Here is a 24,793-nt window from a genome sequence, read left to right as displayed (position 1 = left end):
TTCCAAAAAGAACACTGCTGTTCATCTATATTTTGTGAAGGGTAATGTGGATAAGCTAGAGAGCTATTGAAATAATGTTCTGTGGACAGATGAAACCAAAATAGATCTTTTTTGACTTAATGAATGAAAAACATGTTTTGATAGAAGAGAAATGCTGCCTCTGAACTAGGATAGCTTCCCATCTTTGATGAAACCAAGATGGATTCTGGATTGTATGGCAAATTCTACAGGAAAATGTCAGGATATCTGTCTATGAACTGAAACTCAAAAGAAAGTGAATCACACAATGAGACAACAATTCAAAACATAAAAGCTGTATGGAAGTTATGTTTTGGAATGGTCAAGTCAAAGTCCTGAGCTTAATCCTATAGAAACATGGAAGGACCTGAAATGGGTAGTTTGTGCGAGGAAGTCCACCAAAATCCCCAAGTTGAAGCTATTCTGTCAGGAGGGATGAGCTAACATTCCTCCATGCTGATGTGCAAGACTGATTAACAATTATTGGAAATGCTTAACTGCAGTTATTTCTGCCCAGAGGGATCACACAAGTTACTGAAAGTAACGGTTCATAAATATGTAGCTTTGGATCAATGCATAAATGAACATGTAATTTTACAGACTTTACTGAGGTGAAGAAGGAAAAACTTAAGAGGAACAGCGGTGTGCATTGGGTATGTTTCCCCTGGAGAAGTCTTCCAAGAGATAGATAGCAGTCTTCAGATATACAGAGGGCAGCCACATGAAGACAGAGCAGAATTGTTCCACTAGATCAGGGGTGGGCAATTAATTTCTGTCGGGGGCCACATGGAAAATCAGATCTGCATTCGAGGGCCGAACCAATTTTATAAAAGGCCATTATAAAGGGCCCATTATAAAATGCACTGATGTACTAATACTGAATCTAAAACTTGATCGAATTCCTCACTTTCTGCTGAGCCCACATAAATGATTTTCCATTCCAAATCTACATTGGAGAAAAAAGACTTTTAAATAAAACGTTCAAAATTTTGGTCTTCCAAGCTCTCCCCACTCCCAACAGTAACAAAACCCCTTCCAAACCACAATCTCTTTGAACTTGAAAACAAAAAAACCCTAATACTTAGCTTCGATCAAATCAAGCTCTTACAACCAAATGCTGAAGTCAGTGGCACTTACTGAAAATTAGTTGGGTGGGGAGGGTAATTGAAGTTTCAATTTCGAATTACAGCAAGCAATTCTCCAACACCATTTCCTCCGCTCGAGGGGGAAGAGAGAAGGCAAGGAAAGGAGCTCTTTGCCCGCCAGTTAAGTCTCAGTTTGCAAGGCTTGAACTAGCTCGGTGATTTTATTTCGCTACCGAGGTTAGCGAAAACTGGAATTGCTCCCGAGTTGGCAAGGTCCGATCACTGAAACCGAGGTTAGCGAAAACTGGAATTGCTCCCGAGTTGGCAAGGTCCGATCACTGAAGCGCTCTTCCAAAAGAGCAGCTTCCGGAAGCAAAGTAACACTGCGGCTGCTCCTGCTACTACTTTCCACGCTTTCCAATCGCGAGTCCCAGGAGAGAACAAACAGCAAACCGCGCTCAGGGGCATCCAAGCCCACCTAAAGCTAGGCCGCTGCTGGTGGAGCCTTGCCCTGCCTTGGTGCCCCGTTTCCCGGCTCGGCGGTCCTGCTCGGGCGGCACTTTAAAAGCCCTCCTCCTCACGTACACGCCCGATGAGCCGCTCACCACGACGGCGGCAACATGGCTGCTCCCAGCACCCGAGCAACTTCCCAGCAACTTGCGGCTTCCTTTTTCCTCGCGGGTGCTTGCGCCTGGCCCCAAGCCGCGTGGCAGAGGGGAAACCCGGAGCGCCGCCGGGTCACCTCCTCCAAGCAGCCTGCCCGCCCGCTGGGCGGAACCCTTCCCGCTCCTTGGTGGGAAGACGCTCCTGCCTGCCGAGGCCTTTGCAAAGTTTAAGCCTGGAAGCCCCAGAAAAAAAAGGGGACTCACCTTCGGAGAGGTCCTCTATGCACTCGAAGGTGATTTCGAACTGGAAGGGGTTGTAGAAAGGCGAAGGGTTGTCCAGCACCACAACGTTGTTCACCTGAACCTTTGCCATATTGGGCGGGAGGGGAGGGGTGGGGGAAGGAAGCGTGGGGAGAGGACCCACAAACAATAGTCGGACCGTGTTCCTCCTGGCGCCCGGGAAAGTGCCTCGTGCGGGAGATGCACGCCAGCCAGGGATGGAGAGGCGAGTTAGGAAACTTCACCGCTGGCTCTCCCGTCTGCTGCTCCCGCTGCCTTCGGCGAAAGCATCGGCCGGGCGGGCGCTGCCGTTGTGTGCCTCTCTTCTTTTCTTTCCTGCCCCGAGAGCGCTCTGTGCTGTTTTGCAGCTTTGGGGGCCACGCGGCGCAGGGCAATATGCCACGCCCAGCGATTTTTTTCCAGAGGCGTGCCGGATTAGACAGACCAATGGGCCGGATGTGGCCCGCGGGCCGTAGTTTGCCCACCCCTGCACTAGATTAAAGAAGAAACAATGGATGTAAATCACAAGGAAGCAGATATGGGTTGATGATCAGGAAAATGTCTCTAATAGGAGCTGTTCCATAATGAAACAACGTACCTCAAGAGAGGTGATGTATTTGCTTTACCTTGGAGTGCTTAAGCAGAGGCTGGAAGGAATTTGTTTGGGGATGGGCTATGGTGGATTTCTACAATGAGTACTGTAGAAGGTTGGACACGATTACCTCTAAGATCCCTTCCAATCTTTACATTCTATGACAAATCAGAATTCAAATAAAGCAATACGAGCAATATGTCACCTGAACTAGGAGATGAGTGGCAAGTAAATGTGATGTAACAGATGTAACAGATTAACAGAGATGAAAGGGACCTTGTAGGTCATCTAGTCCAACCCCCCTCCCAAGTAGGAGACCCTACATCATTTCTGACAGATGGCAGTCCAGTCTCTTCTTGAAAGCTTCCATTGATGAAGCTCCCACAACTTCTAAAGGCAACTTCTGTTTCATTGGTTGATTGTTCTAATCTCATGTTTTAGACTCATTTGTTTAATTGGGTTCTCTTTGCCTAGTTTTAGGACTTGTGTGGAGAACTGATCATGTTTTAGGTCATATTTACATGAAATATTGAAAATTCAAAGGGGTTCACAAACTTTTAAGCACCATGGGAATGGAGTAGAGTAGAGTAGAATTTTTAATTGGCCAATTTTGATTGGACACACAAGGAATTTGTCTCTGGTGCATAAGGTCCCAGTGTACAACAAGTAAATAAATCACGATCATAATCATAAAAAACAATCATAAATCATAAGATATAAACTAAGTCAGTGGTTCCCAAAGTGGGTGGTACCGCCTCCTGGGGGCGGTGGGATGCCTTAGGGGGGCGCTAAGAGGCAAGGGGGCTGGCGGGGGCGCTAAGAGGCAGCAGGGGGGTGTTCAAGGCGCCAGCCCCGCAGGGTCACCCCATTGACTGTTTCATTGCTCCGTAGCTGGCACTTCGAATGTGGAACCCGCGTGCAGCAAGCCTTGCCAAGTCTGTCTACCAACTTATCTACCTCCCTACTTATCTACCAATCCATCTACCTACCTCCCTACCTCCCTACTTATCTACCAATCTATCTACCTACCTATCTACCTACCTACTTATCTATCTACCTACCTACCTACCTACCTACCTACCTGTCTCTCTCTGTCTCTGTCTCTCTCTATCCATCGATCCATCCATGTTCAAAACACCATGGGAAAGTAGAGCAAAGCGGAGGGAGGGAGGGAGGGAGGGGGAGAGGGAGGGGGAGAGGGAGGGGGAGAGGGAGAGGGAGGCTGTCAAAACTCCAAAAACAGATCAAGTAACTCTGGGGAGGCCAGTCATAAATTAGAAGACTTGCTAAACAACCGGCCATTAAGTGAGGACCACTTGTATTTGGTTTGCCAGTCACCTGGCCACGCCCACCCCGTCACATGACCAAGCCACGCCCACCCAGTCACGTGACCAAGCCATGCCCACCCAGTCACGTGACCAGCAAGCCACACCCTCAAAATAGGCCACACCCACATAAATTTGAATCCCACCCCTGGGTGGGGGGCACCAAGGATGAGTTTGTAGCACCAAGGGAGTGGTGGACTGAAAAAGTTTGGGAACCACTGAACTAAGTGCTAGCCATACGATACTAAATAAACATCATAAATCGTAATAGGATACTACATAAAGGAAATCAACATAAATCATAAGATACAGACAACAAACTTATAGTCATAAGAAGCTAATAAAATAGGTAATAGAAAAGATGAGAAGGATAATATGTAATATAGCCTACTAGGTAGTTTGACATCCTAGGGTACAGACTGTATTGTGGGAATTAATTGCTTAGCAAAGTGATGACATTGGGGGTGGGGGTGGGATTGTGTCTGGTTGTTTTGGTGTGCAATGCCCTATAACATCATCTTAAGGGAAGAAGTTGAAACTGTTTATGTCCAGGATGTGAGGGGTCTGTAGATATTTTCACAGCCCTCTTTCTGGCTCATGCAGTATATCGGTCCTCAATGGAAGGCAGTCTGGTAGCAATTGTTCAATCAATCAATCAACCTTAATTGTCAAGAGTACATGTGTACAGTGAGATTAGCTGAGCCTCCTTTCATGCACCACAACTCACAGTGAAGACAGAAGTCCCTAACCCAGTCCCTATCTTATTACACTACACGCCAGCCCTGCAAACCTATCATACTATGTTGACATGAAGTTATTTTCTGTTCAGGAGTCTGACAGTCACGGGTTGAAACTGTTCTTCAGCCTGTTGGTGCAGCTGGCTATGCTTCTGTATCTCCTACCCGATGGTAGGAGAATGAAGAAATTTTTTCTGCAATCCTAACTATCTGTTGAAGTCTGTGTGTTCTTTGCTTAGTTGCTGTGCCAAACCAGATCTCAGCCAGTCCTTGAGTATTGAAGATTTGTCCTGAAATGAATATAAACTCTAGCTCCTTTGGTAGTGCAATAATGATTTATTCTTTAAATCATCAAACAACAAATACTCTTATCTGACAAGAAAGGCTAAAAGTCAGGCAAGGTTAGCGTTGGGATTGAGTCTGTTTCTTTTCCTTTTATTACCATTTCCATTAGACACACCCCACCACACCCAAGCCTACACGCAGCTCTAATTCTGGCTATGCCTACCCCCATTATCCTCCGATGCTATTAACTCTATAACATGTCTACATCCCTAACTTATCCCGACCCTCACTAACCAATCCCTACCTTGTGCCACCTTCACCATTTATTGAATTAAGTCTAAATTATCACCCATATGTGCCCCAAACCCCTCTACCACGATGCGCTGCATCGACACTTCAAAAGAGCCATTAATTCATCTCTAGCCCCGCAGTTGCTCCAGCATATGCTCGGCAGTGCCGCATTGCTGACATCATCCCAGTGCGACTCTCAACACCATCAGCCCGCATGTAGGAGGAAAACAGTTCCGGCGGCAGCAGAGGCTAGTTGACAGTCTTCGTGATGTGCTCGGAGCTGACAGACGCTGTGGCAAGTCAACAGTCTCCACGGCGAATTGACGGGCTTCGCAGCAAGCTGACAGGCCCCGCAGCGAGGTGACAGGCTCCATGGTGAGCTGACAGGCCCTGCAGTAAGCTGACGGGCTCCGCGGCGAGCTTGGAGCAGGTCCTTGGGCAGTCTGAACTGAATTGGTGCAGGAAGAACTGTCATGAAATTCCCCCCTCCCATCTTCCCAGGCTCAAGAATGTGGCAGCGTGGAAGCTTCTGGTGCTAATATGGCTTCCAAAGCTGACAAGAACATTAATAGACATTGTTATTGTTGTTGTTAGTTGCGAAGTTGTGTCTGATCCATCCCATGGACAACATTCCTCCAGGCCTTCCTGTCCTCTACCATCTTCTGGAGTCCATTTAAGCTCATGCCAACTGCTTCAGTGACTCCATCCAGCAACCTCATTTTCTGTCGTCCCCTTCTTCTATTGCCCTCAATCATTCCCAGCATTAGGCTCTTCTCCAGCGAGTCTTCCTTCTCATTAGGTAGCCAAAGTATTTGAGTTTCATCTTCAGTATCTGGCTTTCTAAAGAGCAGTCAGGATTAATCTTCTGTAGGACTCACCGGTTTGATCCCCTTGCAGTTCAAGGGACTTGCAGGAGTCTTCTCCAGCACCATAGTTCAAAGGCCTTAATTCTTTCACAGCCATACATTGCAACTGGGAAAACCATAGCCTTGACTATGCACACTTTAGTTGACAGGGTGAAGCCTCTGCTTTTTAGTGTGCTGTCTAGATTTGCCATAACTTTCCTCCCCAGGAGCAAGTGTCATTTAATTTCTTGGCTGCAGTCCCCATCTTGGAGCCCAGGAAAATAAAAACTGTCATTACCTCCATTTCTTCCCCATCTGCCAGAATAGGCAGGGTGACAGTATACATCCTTGCCAGACTTGTTTCCCAATTTTGAACCAATCGGTGGTTCCGTGTCCAGTTCTCACTGTTGCTTCTTGACCCGCATATAGGTTTCTCAAGAGAAAAATAAGATGGTCTGGTATTCCCATCTCTTTAAGAACTTGCCACAATTTGTTGTGATCCACACAATCAAAGGCTTTAGCATAGTCAATGAAGCAGAAGTAGATGTTTTTCTGGAACTCCCTAGCTTTCTCCATGATCCAGCATATGTTGGCAATTTGATCTCTAGTTCCTCTGCTGGTTAATTGCAACATTCCTCCTCACTAAACATTCCCCGTCATCATGCCACTGATTGTGCCATCGAATTAGAACCTGGGGCAAAGCTGCCCAAACCAAAAATGTACTTCATACATTGATACCAATTTAGCCAGAGGGTTCATCAAACCAGCAAAATCTAGGTTGGCAGCCCCAATATTATTTGAAGAGAAGAAAGATGGTGGTCTCAGATTATGCGTTGATTTTGGGGGCATGAATGGGGTGTGCATACAAAACACGTACCCACTCTCCTTAATGAAGAAGGACTTGTTAAATCACCTGTCAAAAGGCAAAATCTTTACCAAGTCAGATCTGAGAGAAACCTATGACCAAGTCCGCATAAAGGAAGGAGACGAGTGGAAAATGGCATTTAACTGCCCTCTGGGGAGTTTTCAGTTCCGAGTCATGCCTTTCAGACTCCAAGGGGTCCCCGCTGTATTTATGCAGCTGATCAATGAAGTGTTACATGCACATTTGTACAAGGGGATCCTTGTTTACTTTGTTGACATTCGTATATTCAGTGAGACCCTAGAAGAACATGTCAAATTAGTCAGACAAGTACTGAAAAAACTTTTAGCTGCCAAGCTATACACAAAGCTGTCAAAATGCAAATTCCATAAAGTGTCTTTGGACTACCTGGGCATCTCAGTGTCAAATCAGGGGATTGAGATGGACCCTGGAAAGGTGAATGCGGTGCTAGACTGGCAGCCCCCAAGGACACGTAAACAACTTCAAAGCTTCCTGGGTTTTGCACATTTTTATTGACAATTCATCCCTTCGTTTGCCGAGGTCGCCCTCCCTTTAACAGAGTTACTGAAAACTGGGCCTTCCCCCACCAAACCGAAACCTAATCAACCCCTTACTTGGACAATGAACTGTCAGAAATCTTTTGAGACATTAAAATGCCTTTTTGCCACTGAGCCTATCCTCCAACATCCAGACCCAACCAAACCTTTTGTAGTCCAAGCCGATGTCAGTGATGTGGCTGTTATGGCGATTGTTCTTCAAAAGAACTCTCAAGACCAGCTGATGCCTTGCACTTATGTGTCCAAAAAGTTGACAGACACAGAGCGTAGGTGGGCAGTTTGGGAAAAAGAGGCATTTGTCATGCGATGGGCTTTACTATTTTGGAGGAATTTTGTGGAAGGAGCAAAGGAGCCTTTCACAGTGTGGACTGATCATAAGAACCTCGAGGCTCTGACGACCTCTTGGAAACTTTCCCCTAAACAAGTTCACTGGGCTTAATACTTTAAGAGATTCAATTTTAGACTGAAATATATCCCGGTGGGGGGGGGGACGACTTATTGGCAGATGACTTATCGAGAAAACCCCAATTTGACAGTCGTCAGGAGGAAGTAGTGCAAACTATGATATCAGAAGCCCAACCTGCTGGCCAAGTGACCACCAGAGGACAAGCCCAATGCAGTTCTAGACTCCCTGAGGACAAACTGATAACAGATTTGAAAGCAGCACTCTCAAATGATCCATGGTTTGCTGAAAATCAAACTGATTTGACAATGAGTAAAGGATTAGCTTGGAAAGGAAGCAAGATTTATATACCCAATATAATGAGATTGATGGTACTAAAATGCAGCCATGACTCTCAATTGGGGCGGCACTTTAGGTTTTTTTAAAACCCTAGATTTAGTCAGAAGACAATTCTGGTGGCCAGCTGAGGAATATAAAAAACAGGCAGACAAACATAGATCTCTCCAACCACATTTTAGGGTGGGTGACAAAGTGTTTTTGTTAACTAAATATCTTAAGTTGAAGTTTCTTAGTAAGAAGTTGGGACCTAAATTTCTGGATCCCTTTTCTATATTGAAAGTAATCAATCCAGTGGCTGTCCAACTTAGCCTCCCTCAGCTGTTAGGGAAAATACACCCTGTATTCCATAGTAACTTGTTGAAGCCTGCTATTGGTTCCAATCTATGACCAATACCAGTAGTTTCCCCCCCTCACCCCAAGTCTTTGGTAGTACAAGGTGAAGCACATTATGAAATCAAGAAAATCCTTGACTCTAGATTACACCGAGGATGATTACAATATTTAGTGCTGTGGAAAGGCTACACTTTGTCAGAAGCTACTTGGGTGAAAAGTTGGGATGTACATGCAGATAAATTGATTAAACAATTCCATGACAAGTTCCCCGACAAGCCAAAGGGTCCCCTTGGAGGGGGGAGAGAGTGTTAAGTGGCCTGATGACAATACGTTAACCCCTTGTTGTGTTTTATTTATTGTATTTTTCAGGACATGATTTTTTCAAGGGGGAACTCCTGTCAGCTTTGGAAGCCATATTAGTACCAGATGCTTCCACACTGCCACATTCTTTTTTTTAAAAAAACAAACTTTATTCAGTTTTTCACATTAAAAACAAAAATCTCTTTTTAGTGGACAACATATTTCCGGGTCATCACCTTTACATACAAATATGACAGCAATTATACATTGATATATGCATACTTAATTCTATTATTACCTTTTCCATTCCAAATTTTCAGTAAGGAGAGAAACAAACACATTAATTGTAGCCTCTTTCATTAATCTAATTTGAAACATCTTTTTGTTTCATTTCAATTATTTCAAATATAATCCTTTAGTATTTGTTTTTAAACATAAACATAAACAATATGTGTTTGCCTAATAATAATAATAATAATAAAGTTTAATTCTAAATTCTTTCATTAATCTCAATCTAAACATCTTTTTATTTCATTTCAATTATTTCAAATATAATCCTTAATATTTATTTTAAAAATAAAAATAAACAATATATATTTGCCTAATAGTAGTAATAATGAAGTTATCAACGTCTCTCCTTGCTTTTAATAATCTATATTAAACTTATTAATTTAGCTGGTTCTTTAGTCTGTCATATTCCCTTTCCATTACACAAGGGAAGAAGAAGGGGGAGCCTCCTCGCCGACGGACGGTAGATCGCAACTCTCTGCGGCTATCGTTCGTGCTCTTTCGTCGGAGAGCCCCAATCATTCTGATTAGGGGCTGAAACTGCCTTGGCCCCTCCAGAGTAAGAGGAAGCAGCAAGCCTGATTGTGGGGAGCCGCATCTCCCCCCCCTGGGCTTGGTTTTTTTTTTTCCTCCCGAAGACGACTGCAGTGGTGGTCTAAATGGCCACCCCGAAGAGGACGACTCAGCTGGACTAAGATTTGTGCAGGAGGGAAGAAAGAGGTGGATAACATCTGAACCGGGACAACTGGGCAATATAACTAAACAAAAGTACCCCGGGATTAAGGTAACATAGAATTTTTAAGAAAAGAGAAGTGAGCGGCGAAATTACAAAGGGACAGAGAAAAAAAAATATTTTTGACAGCTAAATGGGGCTTCGAACCGGGAAAGGAAGAAGCTGGAATTAAAGATTTAATAAAACTGGACTAAAATAATTTGGGAATAAACAAGTATAAAACTAAAGCTGGACTTAAGATTGTCAAAGAATAATAATAACAAAGTTTACAAATTGGAGACGACTGTGCTGGAATACTGAGGTTCGAAAAACCTTAAATAAAAAAAATAGGGGAAAAAGGTGAAGACTTTGTATAATGGAGAGTGTCACCTTTTGATAAAAATTTGGTTCAAATAAAAGGGAAAGCACCCTGTTTTTGAATGAACTGGTGTGGATATAACATTACAGAAACATTGAAACAAAGTAAGAATTTTAGAAAGTGAAAGCAGAACCAGAATAAAGGAAAAAGCAAGGAAAGATTGTTTGTGGGACTGATTGACGTTTTTGGTATAAACCCAGGACTGGAATAACTGAGAACCTTAAAAAAATGAAAGAAGAAAGAAGGAAAGTAAAAGTGGTTTCTTTTTGTGGACTTTAACGATCATAAAATATAAGAATGTTGATATCTCTTCGGGAATTAAAAATGGAACTTAAAAATATGAGAAAATTACTACAGGAAAGAGGCGAATCACTTTGCTCTGTGCTAGAAAAAATGGAAATGGCGATTGAAGAACAAGAAGAAAGATTTTCAGAGGAAGAGGAATCAACTCAAGGAGAAGACATTTTAAATAGACAATTAACACAAAGAATGCTACAAAGAAGTGGGGAAAGAAGGAAGGTTAAAAACTTGAATCTTAAGAAGGCAATTAAAAGGGAATACCTGTGAAGTCAGGAAAGGCAGGAAGATTCAGCAGAAAAGGGGAAAGGAAGATATTAAGAAAGAGAGGGATATAAACTGGAATGAGAAAAGATATGGGGAAAAGAGGGGGAGGAGAAGCAGCAAGAAACAGGCATATGAAAGAAAGAAATACAGAAATAGTAAAATGTTGAAAGGAAATTGTTTCTTCACAATTAAAAGAAGGAATACCTGTGAAGTCAGGAAAGGCAGAAAGACTCAGCAGAAAAGGGGAAAGGAAGATATTAAGAAAGAGAGGGATATAAATTGGAATGAGAAAAGATATGGGGAAAAGGGGGAGGAGAAGCAGTAAGAAACAGGCATGTGAAAGAAAGAAACACAGAACTAGTAAAATGTTGAAAAGAAATTGTTTTTTCAGAGATAATGGTTGATGAATTAAAAAGGGGATTCTGCAGGGTGACAAGGGGTAATAAGAATATTTCTGCAATTAAAAATAGTTAGAAAATAGGGTAATATAGATACTGATAACTCTTACTAAAGAGGGGGGGATATGCTGTGGAATCCAATTGAAAAGATGTAATGATTAATGGTCTATTGGGAATTAAGATGAGGGAATAAAGGTATATTCTAATCATTAAGGTGTCACACTCAAAATACTAAAAGAGGGGAAACCTATACTTGTTCTTTTTTCTTTTTGTGTGTGTGTGTTAAAATTTGTATTAATTTAGAATTCACACTGCCACATTCTTGAATGTGGAAAAATGGGAGGTGGGGTTTCTTAGAGCATATATGGTTAGACATAATAGCATTCTTCTTCTAAGTCAAGGTGATGTTATTTCTGCACCTGGCTGAGGAGTGGTTGAGGGGATGTTTCAAGTTGGGACGGATGGTGATTGGGGCATGTGATGCAATGAGGGGTGCAGGGGGTGGATTTGTAATTTTTTACTTATTGAAGGGAAACCCAGAACTTTCAAATTCGGGATTTCCCAGATGTGCCAGTTTACTACTATAATAAAAGGAACTTTTGAGAAGGTGTCTGTCTTGATTGGGGTGGAGGTTTTCTGGAATGCCTTTCACTTGCATTAGTGGGATGTGTACACAGCACCCGACATGCTGTTTACTGGCCTAAATGTGGTGTTCTTCCATTTTTTGGACAGCTGAGTGATTGCTATCGTGGCATGGTGTTCGATGGGTTAGAAACTATGTTTGCCCGCAGCATGGTATCAGCACTCCTCTGCCTACTCAAAGCAATCAACAACCGGCGGTATATCTATTTCGTGAATCTCTTCCAGGATTTTGCGGCTATGAAAGCTAGAGAGATAAGCAAACAAGAGCAGGAAGGTAAGAAGGATGTGGTTCTTGTGGGCTCATCCAGTCATTCTTTTTTGTGTCTTATTCCCAGTCACATTCTGTAGAATCAGGCAGTGGAATTTGTGGTTGTCAGATTTGAGTTCCTTCTTCTTTCGCCTTGCCTTTCTTGCCTGCTTCTTCTGTTTGCAAGAACTGTAATGAGATAGGAACTCGGGCATTGGCATCATTAATGCCAGTGGGCAGATTGAGGCATTTCTTTTCCTTCTCGATCTCTGTGAAAGAGCGGGCACAGCAGGAAGCTGTTGCAAGAGAGAAAGCTCGTCTTCAGGAAATGGATGAAGAGGAGTATGATGCCCTTACTGAAGAACAAAAGATCCAATTTGACAATGAGCTGCTGCAGGCCTTACGAGAGAGAAAAAGAAGGTGAGGAATCTTTTCCCTTTCAGGTCTGCAAATTTGCTTGGGTCCCACAGAGGAAGGTGAGTTGTGGTTTTGTTGCCATGCACAGGATGTGGCTCTTACCAAAACTGTGGACCTTAATCTAGGGGAAAAAACTAATGAAATTCATGGCTAAATGTTTTATAGACATTTGTGTAGATTTATTTAAATTTCTCCTTGTTAAATGCCTGGAAGGGAGCTGGAGAAGCTAGCTCGAGAGCTGGAGGAAAAGAAGCATCAACAAGAACTGGAGCGCCAGCGGGAGGAAGAGGAGGTGAAGAAGAAGTCCAAGCGATATAAGAGGGATGGGGGGAAAGAGAAAGAAGAGGCAGCAGGGAAAAAAGGCCAGCAAGGAAGCAAGCAGGTAAGTCTCAAGGAGAGTCCTGCCCAACTGCTGCATCACTGTCAACCCCACCAGCTGGACCAGTCCAAGGGGTCAGAATTTTGCAAGGCTGATGGGGTTTGACTTCTTGGTTACAGTGCAGTGAATTAGGGAGGTGCCTGAATCACTTCCAACCATTATCTGGACGTTCTTAACTTAAAACAATTTTAGGTCTTTTGCCTAAGCAACAGAACTGGTATATTTCTATCAGGGCCATCTTCTTACACTCTATATGGGCAACTCCTACACCATTATACTTTGGACCAGTAAATTGATGCTGCTGATGGAGCAATCTAGATGGCTTTGCTCTTTGAATTGTCATTACTGATGACCAGGTAGGGGATGCCAGTTTCCTTAGTCACAACATCCGGGTGCTGGAAAGCCTGGGAGCTTGGTTTATAGAGGCTCTTTTCCTTGATGCAAGCGCAAGACAGTTAGAGCAGCTGAAGGCTTCCTTCCTTTTCCTCTCACAGAACCCCACCATATCAGCTTACAAATCAGAAGGGAAGCTGAATGAAGGGCTAGAGAGAAAAGGTTCTGCAAAGGAGCGTCCAGATGTGAGTGTCAATGACAAAGATGAGAAGAAAAAGAAGAGCAGAATGGCGCTGCAGAATGAGCAGCCAGGCACAGCGCCTCCTGCAGCCCAGGAAGAGGAGGAAGCAGAAAAGGATATAAGCGAGAATGAGAAGAGCTTGGCACAGCGGTTCAAGCTGTACGAGGCCAGCCAGAAGGAGATCGCTCAGATCCTGATGTTCTGGGACAGGGTCCAGCTGGTGCAGCTGCAGCCACCAGGCTCAGAGGATAAGCAGGAGGAAGCTGAGGATCAGCGCCAGGCTCCATCCGGTCGCAAAGGCAGGAAGGACCGGGAAAGAGAGCGCCAGGAGAGGCTGGAGAAGGAGCGGGCAGAGAAGGAGCGCTTGGAGAAGGAGAAAGCAGAGCGGGAACGCCTGGAAAAGCTGAAGGCCATGGAGGATAGCAGAGCCGCTGGGTTGGAGGGAGAAGGAGGAGGAGAAGGCATGGAGAGGGACCTTGGCATCCCCTCTCTGGAAATCCACGTGCTCAGTTCCGAGGAGTCCAGTGGCAAGCGGATCCTGGAAAGTGGCAAACTGCCCAGGGTAATCCAGGTGAGCCCTGGGGTTATCTGCTCAGTGAGTAGGCTGGGCTGGGCTTTGCAGGGAGGAAGTTGCAGGCTGGTGGCAAGGTTTATGATGGGATTCAGGAATTCATTAACTTGGGGGGAAACCTTAGTGCAAGGGATGTCCAGTCAGACTGAGAAAATGTGGGTCACTCCAAAGGGTCAAAAAAGGTGCCCTGTAGTGTCTTGCCTTTTTACAAGCTATATAATATCTATGTGTATATGGGATGGTGGGGGTGTAGCTTACTCATGGTACAGACTCAAGAACCACCAAGTGGGAACCAACCTCCAGACATTTTGTCCCCTGGTTTTCTCAAAAACATTTTTTGATGCTAATATGCCATCTAAGAGCAGTTCCATAATCTGTGCTCTTATGGTTCCTGCATCATTGGCTTGTTTGAACGACTGAAGGCTGACCATTCAATGCAGAGCTTCTGCTCAACTGCCAGGAAAGCCAAACCTGGATCCGAAGCTGCCCCTAAATAAGTCGATAAGGCTTTGGGATAAGGCTAAAAACAAAGGTTCAAGGTCTGTGTTTGCAATTTCATTAAGCACAGCATGGAAGCAACAACTCCATTTTATTCCTTGCTCTAGATCTTGAATGGTTTGGGGCTGGGTCCCTCAGGGCCGCCCATTCCTCCCACCGCCTTTTTCTCAGTGATCCCATACCCCGAGAAGCGACCAGCACAAGTTGCCTCAGAAGCTCTCAAGCACTTCACCTTCATTATTCCTGAAGAACTGAATCAAGAGGAGGACAAAAAGGAGGGTGAGAGTGGTGTGGAGACTCCAGCAAGTCTCCCTGTGGCAAAGGTACGGAGTTGCTGCTTAGGGGTATCTGGGTTGCATGAAGTAGCTTGGTTGACAGATGCTGATGATGCTTCTTAGGGTGTAAGCCCAAATCCTGACAGTAAAGGTGCTGGTAAATGTCTCCTCTGACATGAACAGACAGAGGAGTATCTTTCCATTCTTTGACCTTTAGTGTATGGTCTGGGACAGTGCCCAACTGAGGTGAGTTCAGAGGATGGCTACCAAGATGGAGAAGGGTCTGGCCACCAGCCCTTCTAAGAAGTGCTCAAAGGATTTGGGTAATTTAAATTTTATTTTTTCTCTTTAAAAAAGAGAAGAAAACTTAGGGAAAATACAATGCAATCATAACAAAATAACAGAGTTGGAAGGGACCTTGGAGGTTTTATATTCCAACCCACTGCTCGTGCAAGAGGCCCTATACCAATTCAGATAAGTAGCTGTCCAGTCTCTTCTTAAAAACTTCCACTGATGGACCACCCCAACTTCTGAATGCAAGCGGTTCGACTGGCTAATTGTTCTCACTATCAGGAAATTTCTCCTTAGTTCTAGGTTGCTTCTCTCCTTGATTAGTTTCCATCCATCCATTGAAAATGTTGCCCCGAAAAATATGGAGCCACCTGCAAATTGAATCAGAACAGGACATGTCAGAAGTAAGGCAAGGCTCTAAGTGGGGAATGGCCTTAACCCTGACCCTAACTCTAACCCTCTTGCCAGCTCCCCTCTGTGTGCAAAACCAGTGTGCTGGGCCAGAGAAAGAAAACTCAGATCCTAATGATCTAAGGTTTCTTTCTCCAACCAAGCATGTCAGCTCCCCTCCCACCATGCCCCAGAAAATCAGAATTCCAGCCCAAGGTAGGGAGGGGGGCTTGTGTGCCATGTTAGAGAAATGGGCAGCCTGCCAGCTCAGCTGCCCTCTCTGCCTCAGGCTAGAAAGAAAGTCTTTGGCAAGTTGTCTGGTGCTGAGTTGCAGGAGGGAGAGGAGATGAATCAGCACTGAGCCATTGGTACAAAGGACGAAGCCCAGAAAAGATGGTCCCTAAGTCATCACAGCATTTATTTGATAGTTATTTATTTATTTATTTTATTTTATTTTATTTTATTTATTTGATTTGTCAATCACTTACAAGATAACAGGTATAAGTATAAACATAGTTATGAATACATGAAATGGATATGTATAAGAAAAATAAAAAAGAAACAATAGGACAGGGACGGTAGGCATGTTGGTGCGCTTAGGCACGCCCCCTACAGAACTCTTAGGAAAGGGGTGAGGTCAATAGTAGACAGTCTAAGATTAAAGTTTTTGAGGTTTGGGATAGAAACCACATAGTCAGGTAGAGTGTTCCAGACATTGACCACTCTGTTGCTGAAGTCATATTTCCTGCAATCAAGTTTGGTGCAGTTAACCTTGAGTTTGTATCTGTTGTGTGCTCTTGTATTGTTATGGTTAAAGCTGAAGTATTCATTGACAGGTAGGACATTGCAATGTATGATTTTATATTCTATATTTAGATCGGACCGAAGGCGGCGTAGTTCTAAGTTTTCTAGGTCTAGAGTTTCAAGTCTAGTGGCATAAGGTATTCTGCAATGAGTAGAGGAGCGGAGAACTCTTTTGTGAAATATTTCTGGACTTTCTCAACTGTATAAATATCAGATATGTGATGTGGGTTCCAGACTGATGAGCTGTATTCAAGTATAGGTCTAGCAAATGTTTTGTATGCTCTAGTTAGTAGAGTGATATTACCAGAGAAAAAGCTACGCAGGATTAGGTTAACAACTCTTAATGCCTTTTTGGCTATGTAGTTACAGTGGGCTCTAGCACTTAGATCATTAGAGGTGAGTACTCCAAGGTCCTTGGCAGAGTTTGGATCATCAACAAGGTCTTGACTATTCAGCCTGTATTTTATTTTCTGATTTTTTTTTGCCAATATGTAAGACAGAACATTTATTTGTTGAGATTTGAAGTTGCCATTTGATTGACCATTCTGATACATAGTCGAGGTCTTTTTGGAGGGTAGTAGTATTTTCTGTGGTGTTGAATAGCTTTACATCATCAGCGAAGAGAACACAGTTGCTCTTAATATGATCACAGAGGTCATTTATGTAGAGTATGAAGAGAGTCGGTCCTATATATAGTGAGTGTGGTTTAGTCTGAAAAGATTCCTGTCTGTAGGCAAAAAAGCAATCAAGAAACTATTTTGAGCAATTCATCGTGTGCTGTTCTTGGTTTCCCCATGCCTGACACTTTATTAGCAAGTTGTGCCTGGTTTTGCAGTTCTAGTAGTGCATTCTTGTGTTCTTCCTCAATCTTCTTAATAAAACTTACAGATAAAATCTTTGAAAGAAGTTCTCTTGGCATTAACCATGTCCAGACTGGCTGCTGCCCCAAAATACTTCATCCTTGATACAGTGAAAGGAAATAGAGTTGCTTAATATATATATTGCCTTGCACTACATGTTGGAATGTAAATATGCTACTCCATTCACAAAGTGATTTTCTGAGAGATCACGTCCAAATGTGTCCATTCTTTGAGAAAAGTTGATTCCTACTAGCACAAAGATCAAGTGGTACTCCTTTATGGTTATCCACTAGCTAGCCAATGATATGAAGATATATAACCTAAAACGTTTCTGTCAGCACTGTTAAGATTATGGTGGTTGGACTTCCTGATTCCTAGTTTCACACTTTCCTTCTTGAGGGGACCTTGGTGCTCTCTGAGTCTCTGACTTTTCTTGCAGATGTTTCATTGTCCAAACTAGGTAACATCATCAGTGCTAGTAAGGAGTGGGGTTTGCGCTCAGTTGATGTTCTAATGGTTTGCCCTGTCAGTGATGGTGGGGTTGGTCTTAGAGGTTCTTTGGTTGGGCTGTTTATGATTGGCTTGTGTGGCAGTTCCTCAATTGGGGTATTGTTTACTTGATTGTAGGTTTGATATTAATCTTTGTTGAATGTTAATGTTAATATTAATGTTGATATTCTCATTTATTGGCTTTCTGTCTTGCTCTGTTTCTACTGGCTTTCAGGAGGATCTGGCCACCCCTACTCGAGGCAAGTCCAGGAAGGAGAAACCTGAGGTCTCCCGTGAAGCCCCGAAGGAAAAGAAAGGTGCCTCTCGCAGCAGAAAAGGCATCCATCCCAGCCCCGGCACCATGACCACGCTGTCTGAGCTTGATCAGGGCAGTCCCACCACAGAGGCTTCCAGTGAGAAGCTGCTCAGGTTAGGGTCCTGAGGCACAAGCCCCCGTGGGGGGGAGGAGGAGAAGAAGAACCTGCATAGATCGGCCTGCCCTTGCGGTCAGGGACCGGGAGATGAGGAAACGCTGTGGGCCACAGATGGGAACGGAAGGGCCCCTCCCCAGCACATAAATAACCGTTTCTTTTGAAATGCCCATTTTTCTGTTTGTTTGTTTTTTTCTGTTTTTAAGTCTTACTGACTTTAAATCTTATCTTACGGGTTTATGTTTGTTCCTTGAACCTTCTGAGGTTTTGTCTGTTTCTAAATCCACATGGAGAGAAGTAAGCAGTGGGGCACAACAAGGCTCCGTCCTAGGCCCAGGACTCATCAATATCTTCCTAAATGGCTTAGATGAGGGAATAGAAGGGAACTCAGCAAATTTGCAGATGATACTAAGCTGGCAGGAATAGCCAACATCCCAGAAGACAAGCTCAGGATCCAAAAGGACCTTGACAGATTTAAATAGTGGGCCCTATCCAAGGGGAAGGAAGGACTTCTTCCCCAATGTCTAAGGAGCATCTTTTTCAGAAAACAGGAGAACTTGCTTCTGTGATGGAGCAGAGAATTCTGTGCCCACGAAGCTTGCATTCAAAAGTTTGGCCTTAGAGACGCTGGCTTAAAGCAGATCTGTTGTGCTTTGTATTCCACAGGTTGAACTGCTTTCGCTGGATTGTACCTGCTAATGGGGAAGTTTCGATGCGCATCCATTTCTCTTCCACCAAAACAGCACTCTTTGATCAGGTTCTAAATTTTGAAATCCTTGGAACTCGGAGACAGTATCAGGTGTGCTGCAGGGGCACCTGCACGTACCCTACCATCTGCCAGGATCCCACGTAAGCAGGAGGAAACAGCCCCGCCTCGTCACGGGCATATTCCATGCTAAGATACAGAGCAGTGAAGCTGGACATATTGTGGCCCTTATTGTGTCCTCCAGTATGGATGCAAGAGGCCCCCCAGCTTGGACTTTAGCTGAGGAGACACCTGTCTGTGGCATCTTTTCATGAGTAAAGGATGCTACCTTGTGGGTTTTTCTGCCTTTTTGAAGTTAGTAGTCAGAAGCTGAATTGGAAATCGAATAACGTTACTGTGACCAAATCTCCTCTTAGCATCTGAATTGCTTTGGGTTACATGTGATTTTATCTGTTTCAACATAACAAGGCTGATCCAGTTGTTAAAAAGTTGTCTTCCTATAGACAGCAAAATAAATGTGGATTTTTCCATCTAAAATGGGTGGGAATTACATTATCCTAAGAATGAAGATTGTACTTTTCAACAATTTGTTCTCTTTGTACTGTCAACATTGGCAGATACTGCAGGATGAGAGTGTCTTAAGGGAAGACTTAAGGGAATTGCTCTGTAGAGGGTCTGGTCTGCATTGGGTACCCTAGTTCTTTAGATCAGTTTCCTTGTTCCCCAGGAAACCAGCAGGGTTCTTTGGATGGTTGCTGGCATCAGCTCCTGCCCATGTCTTGTATGCTTGGACCTCTTATTTTGTTCAGCTGCTGACGCATCTGTGCTTCTCTGATCCAGGATAGTGTTTCCCCATCGTAAGAAGACTATCAAGCCTGATGAAATTGTCTACAAGAAATACATCCTGAGCTTGGGTGTATTCCACTTTGGTCCCTTGCTTTGTGGCAAGTCAAGAGAAAAGTAAGTATTTGTGGGATATAAGAGGGGGGCATCAAGGAAAGCACAAGAGGATTTTCAAAAAGAGATTATTTTTTTTCCACCAATGCAATCAAAAGCAACGTTGGGCTGAAGGCATCAGCATGCTACGTGCAGAGAAGCAGCCTTTCAAAAAGCCCTTTTTCTTTCTTTTTAACTGCAGCTGTGCCTCGCACGGCAGCTGAAGTTGAAAAAAATCAGGAAATAAAGGTCAAGTAAGAGCCTGGGTGGGTGGGTGGGCAAAACATCAGCAGACATAGAACCGGTTCTATGTCTGCTGCTCTTCAGAGCTACCGATTCTACAGAGGTGGACAGAACCGGTAGAAACCCACCCCTGGATATAACAGTAGCCAGTAGCCTGATTGTGGAGTAGGGAAGTGCAAGCTGAATTGCCTTTTCACATGTCTAAAAGAAGATGCTTAAGAGAATGTGTAATGTCGGGATCACATTGCTTTGGTGTTATTTATTTATTCATTGATTTAATCAAGTTTATAGAACCGCCTAACTCGACTGATTCTTACAGTATAAGCTTACAATATAAACAACCAACAAAAACCTCAATAAGGTGGTTGAAACAACAATAAATATAGCAGCAACCCAAAGACCCTTTGGCCCCTGTCTTCTCCCTTCTGCCTCCCTACTGTGCTCTCTAGGTACAAGGCTGCACGATATCCCAACCACTTTGAAAAACTCACCATTCTCAACATCTCCCCTTTGGAGGTCGAAGTGCACTTCTTCTTCCAGCAGGACTCCAGGGCAGTCACGTACCTCTTGGACCCACCCATGCTGATGCTGAAGCCGAACCAGAAGCAAGTAAGGGCTTCTTACTTTACTTTCCCTAACAGCCTTCACTGTCAGAGGAGATGCCACTCAGGCCCTTTCCTGTCCTTCCAGGTGTTGACCGTCTGGGCTTACCCAACAGCAGCTGGTGTGTTTGAAGATAGCATCATCTGTTGTGTGAAGGAGAATCCGGAGCCAGTCACCTTCCGGATCTGCTGCCAGGGGGTTCGCCCAGAAGTGGAGCTGGACCGCCGACAGCTGCATTTTGAAAAGTTGTTGCTGCACAGGTTGGGCTTTTGGAGATCAACCTATTTTAGCCATCTGTTTGTCTCTTCCCTTCACCTGGAACATTGGGGGAGGGGGGGATATTTTAGGGGATTTTTGACCAGCTTTCTGGCCTTAGGTATCATAATGCTGCTAAAGTCTAAATCTAAGTTATTTGATTGGGATTGGGTTTGGAGGGGTATCATTAAATATGGCCATCTGGTTTGCAACAGCAAATGGCCATCCTGCTAAAGGTTTTGTAGAATACTGTTTTCCCAAAACCTTGATTAATAGGTCTCATTACTTGCTATTTATATGTACACTGTGAGCTTATGTACCAGAGACACATTTCTTGTGTGTCCAATCACACTTGGCCAATAAAGAATTCTATTCTATTTCTATTTATTTTATTTATTTATTTGATTTGTCAATCGCTTACAAGATAATAGGTATAAGTATAAACATGAGTAAGAATACAGGAAATAGGTACGAATAAATGGGGACAATAGGACAGAGACGGTAGGCACGATGGTGTGCTTGTGCACGCCCCTTACAGACCTCTTAGGAATGGGGTGAGGTCAGTAGTGGATAGGTTGAGGTTAAAGGAGTGGGGATTAGAGGATGTAACAACAGAGTCAGGTAGTGCATTCCAGGCGCTGACCACTCTGTTGCTGAAGTCGTACTTTCTGCAATTGAGTTTGAAGCGGTTTACATTGAGTTTGTATCTGTTGTGTGCTCTTGTATTGTTGTGGTTGAAGCTGACTGGTAGGACAATTTAATAATTTTGTGTGCTACACTTAAGTCTAACTGTAGGCATCGTAGTTCAAGGTAGTCCAAGCCCAAAATTTCAAGTCTGGTAGTGTAGGATATTGTCTGTTGCAAGCAGAGGAATGGAGGACTCTCCTAGTGAAATACATCTGGATTCGCTCAATTGTCTTAATGTCCGATATGCAGTGTGGATTCCAGACTGATGAGCTGTATTTGAGTATTGGTCTGGCAAAAGTTCTGTATGCTCTAGTTAGCAATTTGATATTTCCGGAGGAGAAGCTTCGTAAGATTAGATTTACAACTCTTAATACTTTTTTGGCAATGCTGTTACAGTAAGCTCTGGCGCTTAAGTCATTTGATATGAGAACTCCAAGGTCCTTGACAGAGTGAGGATAATCAATGAAGTCATATCTGCCTAGTTTGTATTTGGTGTACTGATATTTGTTACCAACGTGTAGGACAGAACATTTATTGGTCGAGATTTGGAGTTGCCAATTGTTTGACCATTCAGACACATAATCAAGGTCACTTTGAAGGACAGTAGCATTGTTGGTGGTGTTGAATAGTTTTATGTCATCCGCAAAGAGGGCGCAGTTGCTTATAAGGTGATTACAAAGGTCATTTATATAAAGAGTGTGGGTCCTAGAACGCTGCCTCGGGGGACACCGCTGTTAACTGAACCAGGATTTGATATAGCGCTTGCTATTTCTTCTCCACCCCATCCCATCCCAATTTTCAGTGGTAAAAGGCAAGTGCCAATGAGGATAGGGTTTCTGTTTGAATAGGACAGTCTACTCTAGATGGCCAGAGACTTGAAATATGTTAACGGTATGTTGAACATGGAGTTGTGGTCCTTCCTGCTTCTTCTTAACAAAATAAATTCCCTGACACTGTTTATGGCAGGACTTCAGATCATAGAGTCCAAGGATTTTACTGTCAGCCTTCCAAGTAACAAATCCCCTGAATAAAAATGCAAGGCATCCATCTTAAAGTCTGTTTATTAGGGTTCTATTAAATTGGTAAGAAACTGGTGTAATTCTTACTCTGGCTAGATCCCGGAATTACACCTAATAAAAGCAAACGTTTGAAACTTCCCCCCAGAATCACAATCTCCAATCAATTCTCAGCCCATCAGTCCGGTGACTCCAAACTCCACCTTCCACCCGCTGCAGGCATTTTCTCTATTCTCACATGAAAGAATGCCACCTAGACATAACCCTCCCCTCCCTTATCTCTAGAACCCCCCACCAGCTAAAGAGTGTCAAGCCTGAAGTAGCATTTAAATTCTTTTTCAGAAAGCCTAAAGAAGCTAAGGAAAAAATAGACAAAAGCTAGAAAAATATGTTTCTATTATGTTATTATAATAAATTGGTTTGTAATGTTTTATTGGATCTTTTTTTTAAAAAAATCTGTATGAGCCACGCAGAGTTGCTTAGATGAGATGGGTGGCCATATCAATTCACTAAAGTAAATAAGATACATTAATATAAATTCATAAATAACTTCATATTTGAAAAGTAATCCAAATGAAATAATTCAGAAAAACAAGGCCTAATACTGCAGGAAGGCTGAATTTACACCTGAAATTGGGATTTCAAAATATATCCGCATCTGCCTGGCTTCTCTTGTGTTTGCAGAAAGGAAACAAAATCACTTTACCTAAAGAACGTGACTCCCCTGCCAGTCGCCTGGCGGATCAGTGGCCTGGAGAACATTGGCGACGACTTCTGCTTGTCTGAGGACATTGGCATCATTGAGCCCTTCACTGAGCACTGCCTGCTGGTCAACTTCAAGGCCACTAAAGCCCTCAACCTCAAGAAGGCTATCCGGCTGGAGGTAAGGCCTTGGCAAAGCAATCCACCCAGCTCGGAAAGCTTGCTGGATTGGATTGTGACCATTAGCAAGAGACGCAAGGATTGTGATCAGTTTCCATTTCATGACCAGTTCCCTGACAAATCCTGTCCTTGACAAGTACCGCCATTGCAGAGCCCACAGAGCTAAGTAGGGCAGGGAAGATGTCCAGCTCCATCTGCATCAGAGACACGGGACTGGAGGGAGAGGAGGCAGCGACTTCTGGCATGGGAAGAGGAAGGATAGGCAGCACTGCAGAAGCAGCAAGAACCAGAGGAGGAATTTGCTCCTCAAGACAATACAGCCACATTACAGGGTTTCTTGTGGGCTCTTGGGGAGTTGGTGGGAGAGGAGAAGATCTAAGAACATGGGGGACGGGGGGGGGGGCATGGAGGCTGATGGGGAGAAGGGGTAATCTTGAGGGACAGGAGAAGAGCAACAAACAAGACAAAATGGTCAGCCAAAAGCCATCTGAGTCCAAGCCAACACAGACTCCCCCCTATCCCAGTTTTCAGAAAGATAAGGCTTGCAAGATTTTGTTGCTGTAATTGGGGAAGTCTGAGGGCCAATATTTCTTTTATTAAAAAGAAATATTGGCCCTCAGAACTTCGGTTTCTTAGCTTCTTACTTCGAAGGGCTGGCAGGATCATCTATCGTGTCTCAGGAATTGTGTCTTTTCTGTCACAATCTGTGTCTCGAACAGTATTCTTCCTCAATTATTTATTTGCTATTTATTCATCAAATATATATCCCCCTTCAATCACACAACACCCTTGGCAGCTCATATAATGTGCAGGAGTATATTTATGAAAGTGAGCCGACCCTGTCTTGGACAGGGTCTGGTCTACAATAGGCAGCGCCGTGGGCTGACCCTGCCAGCTACAGTATCCATCAGAATAACAATCCTTGTGGTCATTTTAGGTTTCTGATGCAGAAAATATTCTGGGAATTGTTCAGATTGAAAATATACAGATTGTTGCTGAGGCCTATGATGTCGCCCTGGATATCAGTTTCCCCAAAGGCAAGTTATCTTTTATTTATTTAAATTAAATTAAAATTAAGATTCTTTTGAAACTCTGAGGATTTTCAGTTGAGTGCTCACTGGGAAGCATTTGAGGAGAATCAGTTGTGTCCATCCGTCCGTCCCTCCCCCATTACTTCCCTTGGTCCACAGCCTTTTCTGCTGCACCTGCTTTCCACCTGACCTTCCCCTTTGGGGTCAGAAGACAGTGATGGAGGTTGGATCCTTGCTGTCAAAGGAAGCACTTTTCAATACATTTTTATTTTCTTCAGAAAGTTAAAATACAAAGAGAAAAAAGAAATCTTAGAAAAACAATACAGATCTAAACAAAACATTGAAAAA

The 24,793-nt window shown here is 43.7% G+C and overlaps 1 protein-coding gene across 1 annotated transcript in view; it reads left to right on the top strand.

The window, feature by feature from the left end:
- The window catches only part of HYDIN (HYDIN axonemal central pair apparatus protein), a 285,840-nt gene that overhangs the window by 184,564 nt on the left and 76,483 nt on the right, over positions 1–24,793 (top strand). Inside the window, 12 exon segments of the mRNA XM_087971902.1 lie at positions 11,951–12,134; positions 12,386–12,527; positions 12,738–12,906; positions 13,398–14,048; positions 14,654–14,869; positions 17,891–18,084; positions 18,753–18,935; positions 19,633–19,752; positions 20,421–20,580; positions 20,662–20,834; positions 23,217–23,415; positions 24,352–24,451. Coding sequence (XP_087828028.1) covers positions 11,951–12,134; positions 12,386–12,527; positions 12,738–12,906; positions 13,398–14,048; positions 14,654–14,869; positions 17,891–18,084; positions 18,753–18,935; positions 19,633–19,752; positions 20,421–20,580; positions 20,662–20,834; positions 23,217–23,415; positions 24,352–24,451 — 2,491 coding nt within the window.

Source organism: Notechis scutatus, chromosome 9 (assembly GCF_049901735.1).
Source record: "Notechis scutatus isolate UNSWTSFEM ecotype Mainland chromosome 9, rNotScu1.2, whole genome shotgun sequence".
NCBI classification, from domain to species: Eukaryota; Metazoa; Chordata; class Lepidosauria; order Squamata; family Elapidae; genus Notechis; species Notechis scutatus.
The sequence above is the reverse complement of the archived record's forward strand: the minus strand, read 5'-3'. Positions and strand labels throughout refer to the sequence as shown.